We start from the raw sequence: 13,840 nt of genomic DNA, 5'->3' as shown, positions 1-13,840 counted from the left end.
TGATTTTTCTTTTTTTTTCGGTGGGAGAAAATAGTGTGTGCAGTGTATAATTTGGACCCATCACTTGTGCATCTCCACAGTGGTTGGCCTGTCATCGTCTCTGTGGGTAATGGAATTCATTGTGGAGACCACTCTGGAGGTCCCTCAGAAGTGTGGGCACAAGACAAATAGCACTCATCAATATCTGCCTGCTGTTCTGTAGCCACAGCAAATGAGAATGAATGACAGAATGTCTCTTTGACATCTGAGGACATCTCCTGGGGAAAATGGCTGAGCAGAATGAACATCAAGAAGCATTTGGATGACGAAACGCTGCAGCCTGTTCATGTGAAAACATCTCTTGAGACGTCTCCAGGCATAATTAAAAAAACAGATGTTTATGAGAAAAGTTCACCTGATTTTAAAGTAAATGTGCATGATGAATATTGTGTGTATCAAATTTCAACAAAAACACTAACATGAGCTAATTTTTTTCAATTTTAATATCAGTCTTGGGGCATTAAATTATTTGAAAAGTCAGATTACAGATTGCACTCAGAACAAAAACACCTTTCTCCTCCTACAATCATTTACCCCTGAACTTTTATTCTTTTTCTTAAAATTGAAATGTCACATTTAATCTATTATGGCAGAAAAGCATTGTTGCACTGATCTCTGTGGGTTGAAAATGTCAACTCTGCTGCACTCGTGACAACAATCAACATCACTGCTGTGAGCGGTCTGATAGATGTCTGACCACATCCAACAGTGATACTATACCGCACTGTTGTATAGGGGTGAGAGTCAAGAAGGTAAATCACAAGACAAAACTGACAGGATACCTTCACTGCCCATGATAACGATGGACAGGACAGAGTCAGCGGATACAGCTAGTGCGGAGACGACAAATTGAGATTAGTCGACATTTAAAGATCGTGGAGAATTTTGACAATTATTTGTTTCTGGTTCCAGCTTCTAAATAGTTAGTTAGTTTTATATCACTGTAAATATCTTTATATTTTTTGGACCATTTGTCAGACAAAATCAGCAACTTGAAGACTTCAATTTAAATGCAACACACATGTAGCACTGCATCATCTGAGTTGCCATACAGACAGAGGTCAATGTATGAGAGCTAGGACGTGCTGATTGTAGTATCATAAATTCTCGTTGTGACTTCGCCATGAGATAGACCACATACTGAGCCTCGACTAATCACAGCTTGCCCTCTTTCACAACCTGCGTGATGTCATCAGAAAGTTAGGTGACAGGGACCGACTTCAGGGAACAACAGCGTAAACGTCGGAAGCGGTGTGATACTGTCACGTTTGGAAAAAGTAAAAAAACATCAAGAAAGCAGGGATGTTGTTGCCATAGCTGCACAAACCCCTCCCTCTGTTGACCAGTTCCACCTACAGGGGCGGCACCGAGAACATCACCATGTGGGAGCTGCTCTCCCACATGGTTATGTTCTCGGTGCTGTTGGTCAACATCGCGTAACACATTGTGGAAAATAACTAAAGGAAGAAAAACAATTCTCACAATTCTCGTGAGGCTTCCAGATGTGGGATCAGTTGTTGTCTACGATGATTCACTACACAGGATAAAACCATCAATTGTCCCGCCTCATGCCTTTTTTCATTTAATGAGCAGGAATCCATTCGTTGTCTTTGTTCACTGCGTTAGGTTTATTTCTTATGTGATCATATTGGCGGCAACGTCTTGATGATGTTGTGTATTGTGATTTACTGCGGTATAATTTTTTTGTCTCACCCCTATAACTCTATTTAGCGCTAAACATTACTTTTAAAGCGCGGACAGCATGTGCAGCGAAGTGAAAATTTCAACCACTAGACGACAGCAGAAGTAGGATTGTCAACCTGTGTGACATGGCTCTTCAGAAAAGCGCTGAACCACAAAAGTAGGCCGTTTTACAGACAGAAATAAAATGTGTTTTCTGAACTGCACTGATCTCTCTGGAACCTCACTCGAATATGGACACAAGGCAAAAACAGTGGGATAGAAAATATTCTTCTAAGCATCTATCATAGCGCTACCAGTTCCCTTAAGGTGGCAGATATTTTTTTTTTTTTTTTTAAATACAGCATCAAATAGCACTACAATAACATAGTGTAGTCACAGGACAGGACAGTCAACCCTGTGGTACACAGGAGCTTTTCCTAAACCTTGATTTTAGCGTACATCTTTTGGATTTTTACCTTCAAAATAGTAGATAAAGTAACATCTTTAAATGTTCAGTTAAAGTGCACCATAATGAGTTTTTGCTCACTATCAGTACATTCCAATAAAATAATTTTGTCTATATTTTTTTTTTTTTTCTGTACACTTATCTTAAATGCTACCATAAATTGAGAGCATGCTGCTGCCCTTACACCAAAGATTACTGCAAAACTGGCACAATACCACCACATGACACCACGTCAGGAAAAGGACTTCAGTCACATCACTGTCAGAGCTGCAGAGTGTTGACCACAGCTAACACCTTCACAGAGCACTCGTCCTCCACTGGAATTGGAAAGACAGACCAGAAGATGGACAGTTCCGACTTGCTCACGCCGAGCATTTTGTTTTGGTGTCTGACATAATTGTGGTCCCAATCGATCCTTTGGTCCGAAGGATTCTGGGCTTGAAGTGGCCTTGCTCCCACTCAAAGAGTAAATAGAGGCGACTGGTTGGATGAGCAGCTGCTCCATCAGCAACAACCAGTGTCTGGTTAGACTCCCTCTGTCCAAGTGCACCAATATTCATTAAATAAGCTTCACACAGATCTACACTCACACACATCTCACTTCGCCTGTCCAGAACAGGCGTGAACCTGCAGTCCAGAAGGGCAAAAGGGCTTCATCTTCACTTTCCTACTCGATCCCTCGCTGTGGACGGTTGGCGCAGCCTCTCTCACAGGCCCCAGTACGGAGCCAGGCTCCTGCGGTCCCTCTCATAAACATCTGGTATGACCCCATAGGGTGTCTGCACCATCTTAACAGAGTTTCTACCAAACAGCTTCCTCTCATACTCGATGAGCTGGCGCCAGAAGCCGCCATTGGGCCTAATGACAGGGCGGCGGGCTTTAACCCAGGCGTGGGCCTCAGCCAGAGACACGCGGTGATACTTCATGAGGTACGCCAGGCACAGAGAGGCTGAGCGGCTAACCCCCGCTGCGCAGTGCACAAGCACCGCCCCTCGTTTGCGTCCCACGCTGTGAATCTTATCAGCCACGCTGTCGAAGTACAAGGAGATGGGGGAGTGGGGCATATCCGCCAACGGGACCTTTACGTACTCCATGTGAGGCCAGTTGAAGTTTGGGAGCTCGATGGTGGCGTTGACCACGCAGGTGATGCCTTTCGACAGCAGCAGGCTGCGGTTTGATGCCACGTTCCCTCTGCTGAGGAAAAGGTTGGGGGTGATTTGTGCGATGCCCCCCAGCAGGCTGCCGTTCTCAGGCAGGAGCCTCGGCACCGCAGTGGGCACCATGGAGCTGCGATGGTGGTGGTGGTTGTGGAAGAAGCCTTGGCTGCGGGAACCCATTGAGGAATCAAGAGGGCTTCAAAAAGGACGGTGAATTGAAGAAAAAAGAAAAATCTTCAGCAGCTCAGAGTCATAGTCGTGAAGTGGGACCAGCCAGACAGCTCCTGTAACACAAACAGATTTCACTTTCAATCTAAATTAAACATTTTTCTATTTCAGTGGAGGCTGAACACTCAGGCTGACAAACATACAAACACTTCGCAAGGACGAGTAACATCACTGCTGTTTGCAAAGACTCCAAGACAAGGCTGCTATAATCCTTTTTTTGGATGGCATTGTGATGAGGCGGTTGTTTCCAGGAAATGTTTCTTTCAGTCTGAGTCTGTCTTTAAACTTCAAAAGCCCAGGCAGACACAGCTGTTAAAGAGCCACAATAGTTGACTAATTTAAAAACACACTGCTATGAGGCTGCGACCCACTGATCTACTCTTCAAATTACAATTACATCTGAGGGTTTTCACGAATCCTCAGACAGATTCAGAGTGTTTATATGTGAGCTAGAGAGGCCGCTCTATCTCTACTGTTTGTGTCTCTATATTCTGGTCGAATGGCCTCCATGCTGCACACTGAGACGTGCCTCCCTCTGCCATGTGAGCACAGACCCCCTGGAGGCATACACTCACCTCATCTCATGTTCATCCATCCACAGCCCCCACATACAGATTACATCTCTCGTCTCTCTGGCTATTGCTGCTTTTAATGTCGTTTTGGATGGCAGCAAACGGCAGGGTGGAAAGTAACCATATAGTGTATGAAACCTAAAATGTGCTGATAGTACACTTCATTTAAGCACCAAATTTGCTAAACTTTATTATTCTAATTCCATTTTCTTTTTCAAAAAAGGATGATAAAAATAACCTTATGAGCTGTAACCTGAACATGAAGATGCACGAGACATGACATGAAGAAAAAGATATTATAGGAACTCTAATGTGACATTTCTGGCTGTGCTGTATATGATGGAAATAGCCTCCTGTACTAATACTTAAGTTATCAGCAGAGAGCCCACAGCTCCAGGCGCTACTTCACACACTGTTGCACTTGTCGTGCGTCATCCACACCTTGTGCAGCAGTCTGGCCGGCAGGTCTTTTTCTTTCATGTTCAGCTACAGTCTGGTTAACAAGACACACGGGTCAACTGCTTTAAACTGGAATTCAACCAGCAGAAAAAAAACACCTGCTCACCTGCAAAGACCGCACGAGACAGACGGGGGATTCTTCTCATTGATTAAATTTAAATCAAAAAGTCGAGTGGAAAGATATGAATTTAAATACACCTGCATGACTGACAATACAATGAAACCGTGATGGCAGCTTTGGCATCCAATGATAAATTTCTACCACATCATCCATTAACAGCCCCCTGCAATGAAGATCAAGTTTTTAACCCTGTTAACGTTTTTTTTATATCATACAGGACATATCGTGAGCAAAATAAGCTCCACTATATTTCCAACTTGGGACTGCAATGAACAAATGACAGCCTCATTAAAAAAAAACAGCTTCAGACAGCCCGGGATTAATATGTCACAAACCTAAGGAACCAATCCTGTCAACTTACTCGGGGTGTGGGGGCGGGAAAAAGAAACCCAAAATCTAGTGAGTACAGAGAGCGAGAGTTTACATCAGCACAACCACTAACAGTGTGTCAGCCACTGCCACTTGCAAGCTAATAAACAACATAAACAAATAAAAGATGCAAACTATGCTAGCCGTTGTGGTATATCTGCTAGTTGCTGATTTTGGTCACAGCAGACTCCTCGTCTGACTGAAGCTCAGACATGCGGCTGAGTCTCTCAGATGTTTCCTCCACTAACCATCTTGCCACGCACCCCTCTTTCACCCGTCAACCTAACGCAAGCAGTGGTGGTGGGTGGGGCGCAAGGCCTGATCCAGAATTTAAAATCTTTTACTTTTTATGTGTGAATACCATGTTAAACAAAAATATTAATAATAGCAGAATATTTTTTTGCATTCTTTATATCTACAGTTCTCAACTTCAGTTTGGGGAACTACACAGTGCTGTTAAGTCTGATAAGACATATTGTTTAACAGGACAGGAAGCAGAAAACTATTTCTGCTATACACAAAATTATGCATTTTTCCACACTTTCTTACTATGTAAAGAATTACTGGATAATTTAGCTTCTCCAGGCCTCTAGGTCAGGTCACATTTATTGTAACGGGTCATGAGACTAAAATAATGGGAGCTACTACATTAAATGTTACATCACAAGGGCCAAAATAAAAAAGCAACTGCTGTGAAACCTTTTATTTTTCCCTACAAGATATTCTCTACTAACATGAAACACACTTTTTCAAGGTTGTAACCCCAGTTTTTGTGGTTTTATTATCTAAAGTTTGCATAAAAATAGCAAAACAAGTGTCCAGTACTAAAGCAAACGCTGTTTTTACAATACAATCATCATATAGCCAAGGGTTGGAGCTGCCTTATGTCATCATTACCTTCCAGCTGTAAAAAACTCTTTACTCCTATAGATCACAGCTTTGCCATCTCAGCATGATCTGCTTCTCTTTCCCCCCAAAAAATAAAGGGATCAAAAGGCTAAAATAACACTCTCCTCCCTCCCCTGTTCAGTCTCTCTGGCTTGCTCCCAGTTGCCAGTCACCCTGCTCTTTGCCTCTGAAACCGTTGCCATGGTCGTGATCGAGCTGTGGTGCAGCTGATTCCACCTTCCTCCGCACTGTCACCACTGGTGATGATGAGACAACAAATACTGTCATCCTGACTCTGGAAAATGAGTGTTTACCCTCAATCCACATCAGGAGATGGTGAGTGATACATCAGAGCAGCACTGAGACACAGTGTGAATGACTTTTCTGTAAGAAGAATCAAGTAATTAATAACTAAGTAGGAAAAAACATGTCCCACACTGTTAGTCTGTGTGGTCCATTGTTGATGTGTTCAGGCAACTTTACAATTATTTTAATATCGATTTAATCGATTGAAATAATTTTTCAACCACAAATATTAAAATCCTCTAGTTCCAGCTTCTCAGTTATGAAGATTTTCTGCTTTTCTTTGGCTTATGTGACAGTAAATTAATAATCTTTGGGTTTCGAACTGTGGGTTGGTCAAAAAACAAAAAACAAAAAACATAACATTGGCCTTACGGAAATTATAATTTAAAAAGAGGTGAAATAACACACAGATAACTGTAGACTATAGTTCCCCTCTGCTCCGTGGAGCATTTTAAAATCTTTCAGCTCATTGTTTTGGTTTTCCAGCAAACAACTTAATTGTTTTGCTTCAGTCTCTCCTCAACGATCATGGTTCCAGATGCAGCAGGAAAAAACAGCTCTGATAAACTCAGTGTAAACCTACTACACAGTAACCTGCCAAGCACATAGAATACAGTGGGTTTACAGCTTGTTGCACTGCCAACAAATGACCAAAAGTGAAATCAATGAGGTTCAACGATTGTCATGTTGTATTGTAGCAATGAGTTGATTTAAGAGTTGACATATCGAGTTGATATATTATCACCATTTTTGTGGTTATTTTTCTGGCTCTACCGCAGGAAGATGACATCCCCATTCTTAATCCCACCTAACAAAGCTCTGATCTCAGTCTGCTCTGTCGTTTTTTTTCCCAGTAGCCATCAATGAACACACCAGCAGACGTATGTGGGCAGCATTTCAGAGGTCTGAAACCAGGCAACAAATGTGAGATCTTGCTCTAATTATAAATGGGAAGACTCGGCTACTAAACAGACATCTTGCAACTAACAATTATTTTCAAAATTAGTAATTTATTTTCTTTAAATGTGATTAACTACTTTGTCTGAAAACAGCATAGATGTAGTGTGTAGAAAAAGGTGCCTGCTATAATTTCTCTAAGCTCATCATAATTTATTCAAATTGCTTGTTTCCAAAATCCCAAAATATTCAGTTTCCAATCAGATATGACAAAAAAGCATCAAATCATCTCATTTGAGAAGCAAACGTTTGGACAAATGACTAAAATAGTTGCTGATTAATCTTCTGCTGATCGATTAATTAACTAATTATTGCAGCTCTACTGGGACGCACAGTTGATGCATTAATGCATGGAGATGAACACCATATATACCATCAGCTGAGACAAGTACAAACTCTGTTGCTGCAGCAACCTACTGACCATCAGTATAAGACAGTGGCAGCCACATCAGCAGGGAGATGATGGCGATAAGAGAACCAAATAATCCCTGGCTCTCACCAAAGTGCTGATGTACCACAGATTTGCTCCATCCAAATGGTTATTTATACCCCAGGCTGGGCAGGAATGAGGTTGCAGAGAGCGGAGGAGGGAGAATTATGCAGAGGCTGTCACCACAGAAAACTCTACTGTATGTCTGAGATACTGGGGATACTGCAGCTCGCTGTCAATCAAATTCACTGTGAGAATTAATTCTTCAAAAAAAAAAAAAAAAAACACTGAAGAGGGTCAGTGGCATTCACGGGTCAGTGTCCGAAGAACTGTGCTACAGAGTCACTACACATCCTGACTTTTACTCAAGCAAGTTTAGTGTCTGATGTTTCTTCTTCTAATACTGTATTCTTGTCGTGATATTACAGAAACAGCCCCCCCCCCCCCGGCCGCTCTCAATCATTTAGGGTGGATGTGTCAACAGGTGGTCCCACCTAACAAATCGTCTTACGCACATCTCTGTTACCCTCTCGTGGGGAGATTCCTCAGGGGTCCGGTTACAGCTCCACTAACGCAAATTGGAAACGTGACCCACCTACAGGAACCTTGATGGTGAAACCTCAACGACACCGGATCATTTCTCGACTTGGTTAACGTGAAATTCCTGACTGACACTTCCTCGTGCCACAGGATGAGATTAATGAAATGAGTGAAAAAAAACTGTAAAAGAAGGTGCAAGCAGACACGCTCCTCTCAGCACCGTCTCTGAATTAAAGGCAATCCATTTATTCAGTCTGAGTGATTTCTGAAAGTGACTGCAGTCTAGATAATAATCAGCAGAGAATGAGGAGCAATGACAAGGACGGTGTTTTTGAAGCAGGACACGGCTTCTCAAATTCATCCAAACACAACTGGGTGCAGCTTCACAACCCACAAATAAAACTGCTGCACACAAAGAACACTTTCATGTCAACTGCAGAGGGTTCAAAAGAGGGAGAGTCAGCATAGAGACAGAGGGACAAATTCAACATGAGGACATGAGGGTTTTGGGTTTGGCACCTTGCTGCAACAGCAGCAGCTGGGTGCTGCTGACTCAGTCCCCAATGTTACACCTCTTACCATGTCGCACACTGACACATGTAAACAGTCAAAACGTGAGGGGCTGGGGTGAGACCACATGTCATGTAGAGCGACGTTGTGAGCGCACGTATGTGCTGCAGAGAAGACACTGTGGTACATACAAACCATACATAAATAAGCCAAGTTTGTAACAAGTTATATTACTGTATCCATCACTACAGCAGACAGAAGAGACAGATAACGGGAGTGACTCTACTTTTAAACAAATGAAAAAATGACACCCTGATCAGAATCTAATGAGGAAGACTTCTCATTATTCAAAACTGGTGCCACCAGCAGTGAACATCAAATTAGAGCTAAAATGATAAGTCGATTAATCGTTTAGACACTAGACACAAAGATAATCAGCAGCTATAAGTTGTTTATCATTTCAACCATTTTTCAAGCGGAAATGGTGAAAAATGCCATATATTCTCTGGTTCCATCTTCTCAAACCAGACACTTTTCTGATTAATTCATAATGAAGATAATCATTAGTTGAAGCCCTGTTTCAAATAGAGCTGAATCGAATAGTCGATTGACAAAAATTACCAAAAATCGTACTAGTTCTAGCTCATGTGAGAGTTAAAACAAGTAATAGATGACAAATTGGGACCCAAAAAATTCAATTTTCAAAAATCTTTTTTGGACATTTTATAGAAAAAATAATCCATTAAGATCCCCAACAGATTCAATAATAATGAAGATAAATGTCTTTTGCAGCCCTAATCTCATATATATATTATATTTTTCAGTCTAGGGAAATATGGATGACCAGGCCATTAATTTACAGCAGCCTACTCATCCCTGTCCCATCCCTGAAGATATTTAACTAAGGGACTGTAGAAAAATGACTGAGCTGGTGGGAGGGTTTAAGTTTATATTTCACTTTTTAAAATTGCATGACCCTACCTAGCATTATTAACATTTAATTCTATCTTTGACTTAGCAAAAAACTGTAACCTCCTCCCCCCAATATCTCCAAATATAGTATTACTATTAATAACTACAAAAAAGGTGACACATATGGAATCTGAGATGCTGTAACGTAATGTAAACCTTAATATATTTATGGACTGAACCATTTTCACAATAGCTATCACTGCATAAATCTGGAGTGGAATCAACAATTTCAACATTTATGGTAAAAATAGCAAAAAGCTTGAATTATATCATAGATTAACTTCATTAGACAAACTTAACCCCTTTTGTTATGATGCAGAAGAAAGTGAAGGAGAAAATAACTTCTGGTAGGGATTAGCCTACATATAGTGTAATCTAAAAATAAATACCTGAAACAGAGTCAGGACTGTTATGACCTGCTGTGCTGGTGAGAACCATTGTTTGAGACTATGATTCTCTTGTAATCCCAAGAGAAAATGCTGAAATCTCAAAAAAATAAATAAATTAATAAATAAAATAAAATAAAATAAAATAAATGAATTAATAAATAAAAAGACAATCCTCCATTAAGCCCTCCCTTATAATAATTTGTGTACAGTCCCTAAGTCTTAAATCTAGAAATATCTTTGGTGTTTAAGAAACTTGAAATATATAAGATGGCTCTTCAATGAAAGAAAGTGTAACGCCTCCTCTATCTTTCAGGGCTGGTGTGTGAAAATGTGAAGCTTTCAGTGAATGACTCCACAACTTTAATAATCTATGACCGAGCCGTGAAAGAGCACTGCTCCTCTGCCTGAAATTGATCATAATAAGTGTAAAACATAAATAAAATAGCCTAATGTTAGGATTGTGTTTGCAAAAAACGACGACATTCAGCTTCATGTCTTGTTTAAAGGCGTCGGGAAGTGTGGCAGGTGCGCTGGTTTCTTCAATTCCACTCATGCTACAACAGAAAACTGACCATAATAAACCCTGCAGGTAAACGCCTATAAAACATATTATTAAATATATCAGTGCCTTGTGTGATTTTAAATTAAAAAAAACATCTTCAACGAAATCAAAATTCTGTCGATAAACTGCACCCATCAGATGTAAAACTCAACTTACCAGTAGACTCTCACTCGGGCAGAGATGGAGGTTTTCAAAGCGCCTTCACCACCTGCACCAATCCGGCGGACACAGATCCGCTGCTGTCACACTCGGACATCTACATTCAGTCAGTCCAATCATACAAACGGACAGGAGGATGGCGGGAGGCCAGCTGGTGGGAAACAAACCGAGACACGCAACAACATAATGTGAAAGTCACAGAAATACGAGCCATCAGTGCATCCGCCCGGCTCTACGGTGGCAGCAGCGGCGTGTACAGGGCAGCGCTGTCCTCGGTATGAGAAGTGATCAGTGCCACACAGAGGAGGAGGCAGGAGAGCATGTTGGATGAATGAGATGATTGTATGCTGTTTTGTAAAGTTACTGAAATGGTTGGACACAGACTCCGTCTTATTTGACTTAATAAAGCCGTAGGATGAGGGAGTTTCTGAAAACTATCTGACTTGTTGATGTAAAGCCTGCTTAACCAGACAGGCATTTGCATAACCGAGCAGTTAGCTTAAGCCTTTTTTCCTCTAAAACCAAAACATGGTGCAAGAAAACAGTGCAAATAAAGCATACATCTCATCTTTGTGTGGCTTGTCAAATAAGCTCTGTGGTGATGTGCCAAGTCCTAATGGACTCACTACCGTCCCCTGTGGCTGGAGAGCAGAAAACACTGCTACTTCACTGTTTATTATAACTGCAGTTGTAGTGGATTATTCAGTATTTTATCAGACATTTACTGTCATTAACATTTTTTTTTCTTTACAGACAATTTAATAGTGATTTGAAAGAAATCAAAGTCATGAGTGAGACTCTGCAGGAAGTTCTGCTTCAGCTTTTCATCTGGCATCAATCACTCCTCATACATAAATAGTGGGAGGATCAAGCACCTCCCCGGACCACAGTGCTGAAAACTACTGGTGAGATGCAACAGAACAAACAAACCTCTTGATAACAAGTGGAATCATTAAAACTGGACTGAAATGCAATTTTGATGGCTTTCATAATTCGGGTTCTTTCTAAGCAAGAGGCCATTTATTTTCCTCAAAATGTTACTGATGCTTTTTCTCAGAGGTTACTGGAGCATAAAATGTAAAAGTCAGTTTATCAGCAGAGCTGTAGTCAGTCCAAATTCCCCCAGCTGAAACCCACCTGCTTAAATAATATCTGATTAGCTACCAACCAAACTCCGTAAAAAATTTTGGAGTATTTTTTTAAGAAATCGCACAATTTCACAGTTCATTCATTGATTTAAAGGTTCGGTTATATTTTGTGTAAATTTAAAATCTTCTGACATTATGGTCAAATTGGTCAAAGCCTTTTCTACAATGGTAGGTCTGTATATCTGGTGGACTGAATCCTTTGAAATGTATTTTGTTTTTTTGATATCAAAATAGTCTAAACAAACCCGACGTGTATAATATGTGCGGAATCTTTAAATGTTTACTTTTTTCATGTAATTTGATCCCAAATTCCCAGAAATATAGAGGACATAATTTTGGTGTCCTTAAAAGTCCCATAGCTTTGATATCCATATGAATATATATTTGTGTTTTTAAGTAGATAGTGAAAACCATCTAAATGTAGTTTTACATCTCTCTCAGGCTTCTCTCTGGAGCTCTAGTAACAACATGTCGGTGAGCCAATCAGAAGAGAGGAGGCTCCGAGCCTCTCTACTGATTTGCTGACAGTTTTCTGAGTGATGTAATGGAAATATAACAGAGAAACCAAATCCTGCAAGGCTGGATGGTGGGTCCAGGTGGGCAGAGCTTAGGGCATGGCGACGGTGACTACTTTGTTGTGACATCACAAAGTTAAGGAAGTACTGACGGCTCGTTTTGAGGAACAGTTTCTGAATACAGGCTGTGTGCATTTCTCTGTTGACTGAGCGCTTTGATACCTTCACAGTATAAATATAGAACCTAGACCTGCTTTGTAATCAAAAAAGACATGGACATCTCACTTAATACAATATGGGACCTTTAACTATGGCCCTGCCTATCAGTTAGATTATAGATTCTTCTTTGAAAAAAATATGTTAAACATTTATTTTCTGATTGATTATACAGGAAATAAAATTATCTTTATAGAATGAGGTTCTAAAATTATGCAATGCACACCTACGATATATGGAAACTTTTGTGAGTAAAATAGCTGTAATGGTTTATTTAAATGGCCATGCATCACAGGTTGCAGCGTGTAATTTATCATCCGGGCAAGCTGTTTATAATTAAGACACTAAACCTCACTGACACTGCTGTGTTATAATTGCTAATAACACCTAAAGGTTTTTTTCTTAAAAATTACACCTTCTAGTGCACATGCAGCTGTACCATACAAGTGACTGGAGAGGAAGACCTCATACAGGAGCTTCAAACACAACGTGAACTGTTTATTTGAATGCCTGCAGAGACGTGTGTGATCATGTTGCAGGTCTTGAACTTATAAAACCCAGAGAGAAAACAGAGCCGAGTTGACGATGCAGTAAACAATGTAGGATCACGCTCCACAGTGGCTCAGGCAATATGTTTCCATTTCAGTACGCTGCTGACTTGAAATCTAATTTTATGCACTTGTTTAACACACACACACACACACACACATTACCAATTTAAATGTTGCCCCAGAATTGTGGCCTACAAGCATATGTATGAAAAACAAATATACTGTCTGTTCTTTAGGTCTGTCATTTCAAATCTCATTATGCCTTGCCTGGAAGAAAGAGCTCGATGTCCTCGCACAGCTCGAGTCAGTGGACATTTTGACCAACTATGGCTGCAAATCTGAGCCCTTTGAGTTTGCAGCTGCATCTGCAGGGCTTTCTGTGCAAGCCTTTAGTGAATATATCCGTGTACAAAACCATAATTAGACATGCCTTCCAAAGTCAATCCTATTTCAGAGGGCTCCTGGGGGAGATATTATGCTATCCATAAACCCATGGCCCCTGCCTCAGAGTCACTCCTAATTACATTCCAAATTCAATCAACTGGAAACAAACAGCAGCAGTACCAACTAAAAAAAAAATGGTGCAAGGGTGACTGTTTCTGC

General features: G+C 40.8%; 1 protein-coding gene across 1 annotated transcript; it reads right to left on the bottom strand.

Annotated features, from left to right (window-relative positions):
• Positions 1–464: 464 nt before the first annotated feature.
• Positions 465–11,066, bottom strand: dusp14 (dual specificity phosphatase 14). Its single transcript, XM_023398876.2, has 2 exons — positions 10,805–11,066; positions 465–3,629 (listed from the first exon to the last, which is right to left on the bottom strand). Exon 2 carries the CDS (start codon positions 3,523–3,525, stop codon positions 2,896–2,898), a length of 630 nt encoding a protein of 209 aa, XP_023254644.1. The 5' UTR covers positions 3,526–3,629; positions 10,805–11,066; the 3' UTR covers positions 465–2,895.
• Between the last annotated feature and the right edge of the window lie 2,774 nt (positions 11,067–13,840).

Source organism: Seriola lalandi, unplaced genomic scaffold (assembly GCF_002814215.2).
Source record: "Seriola lalandi dorsalis isolate HSWRI2012SDOR001 ecotype SW California unplaced genomic scaffold, Sedor1 jcf7180002049955, whole genome shotgun sequence".
NCBI lineage: Eukaryota > Metazoa > Chordata > Actinopteri > Carangiformes > Carangidae > Seriola > Seriola lalandi.
The sequence above is the reverse complement of the archived record's forward strand: the minus strand, read 5'-3'. Positions and strand labels throughout refer to the sequence as shown.

Coding starts and splice junctions, on each gene's coding strand:
- dusp14 (XM_023398876.2), bottom strand. CDS start 3,525: ATGGGTTCCCGCAGCCAAGGCTTCTTCCACAACCACCACCACCATCGC.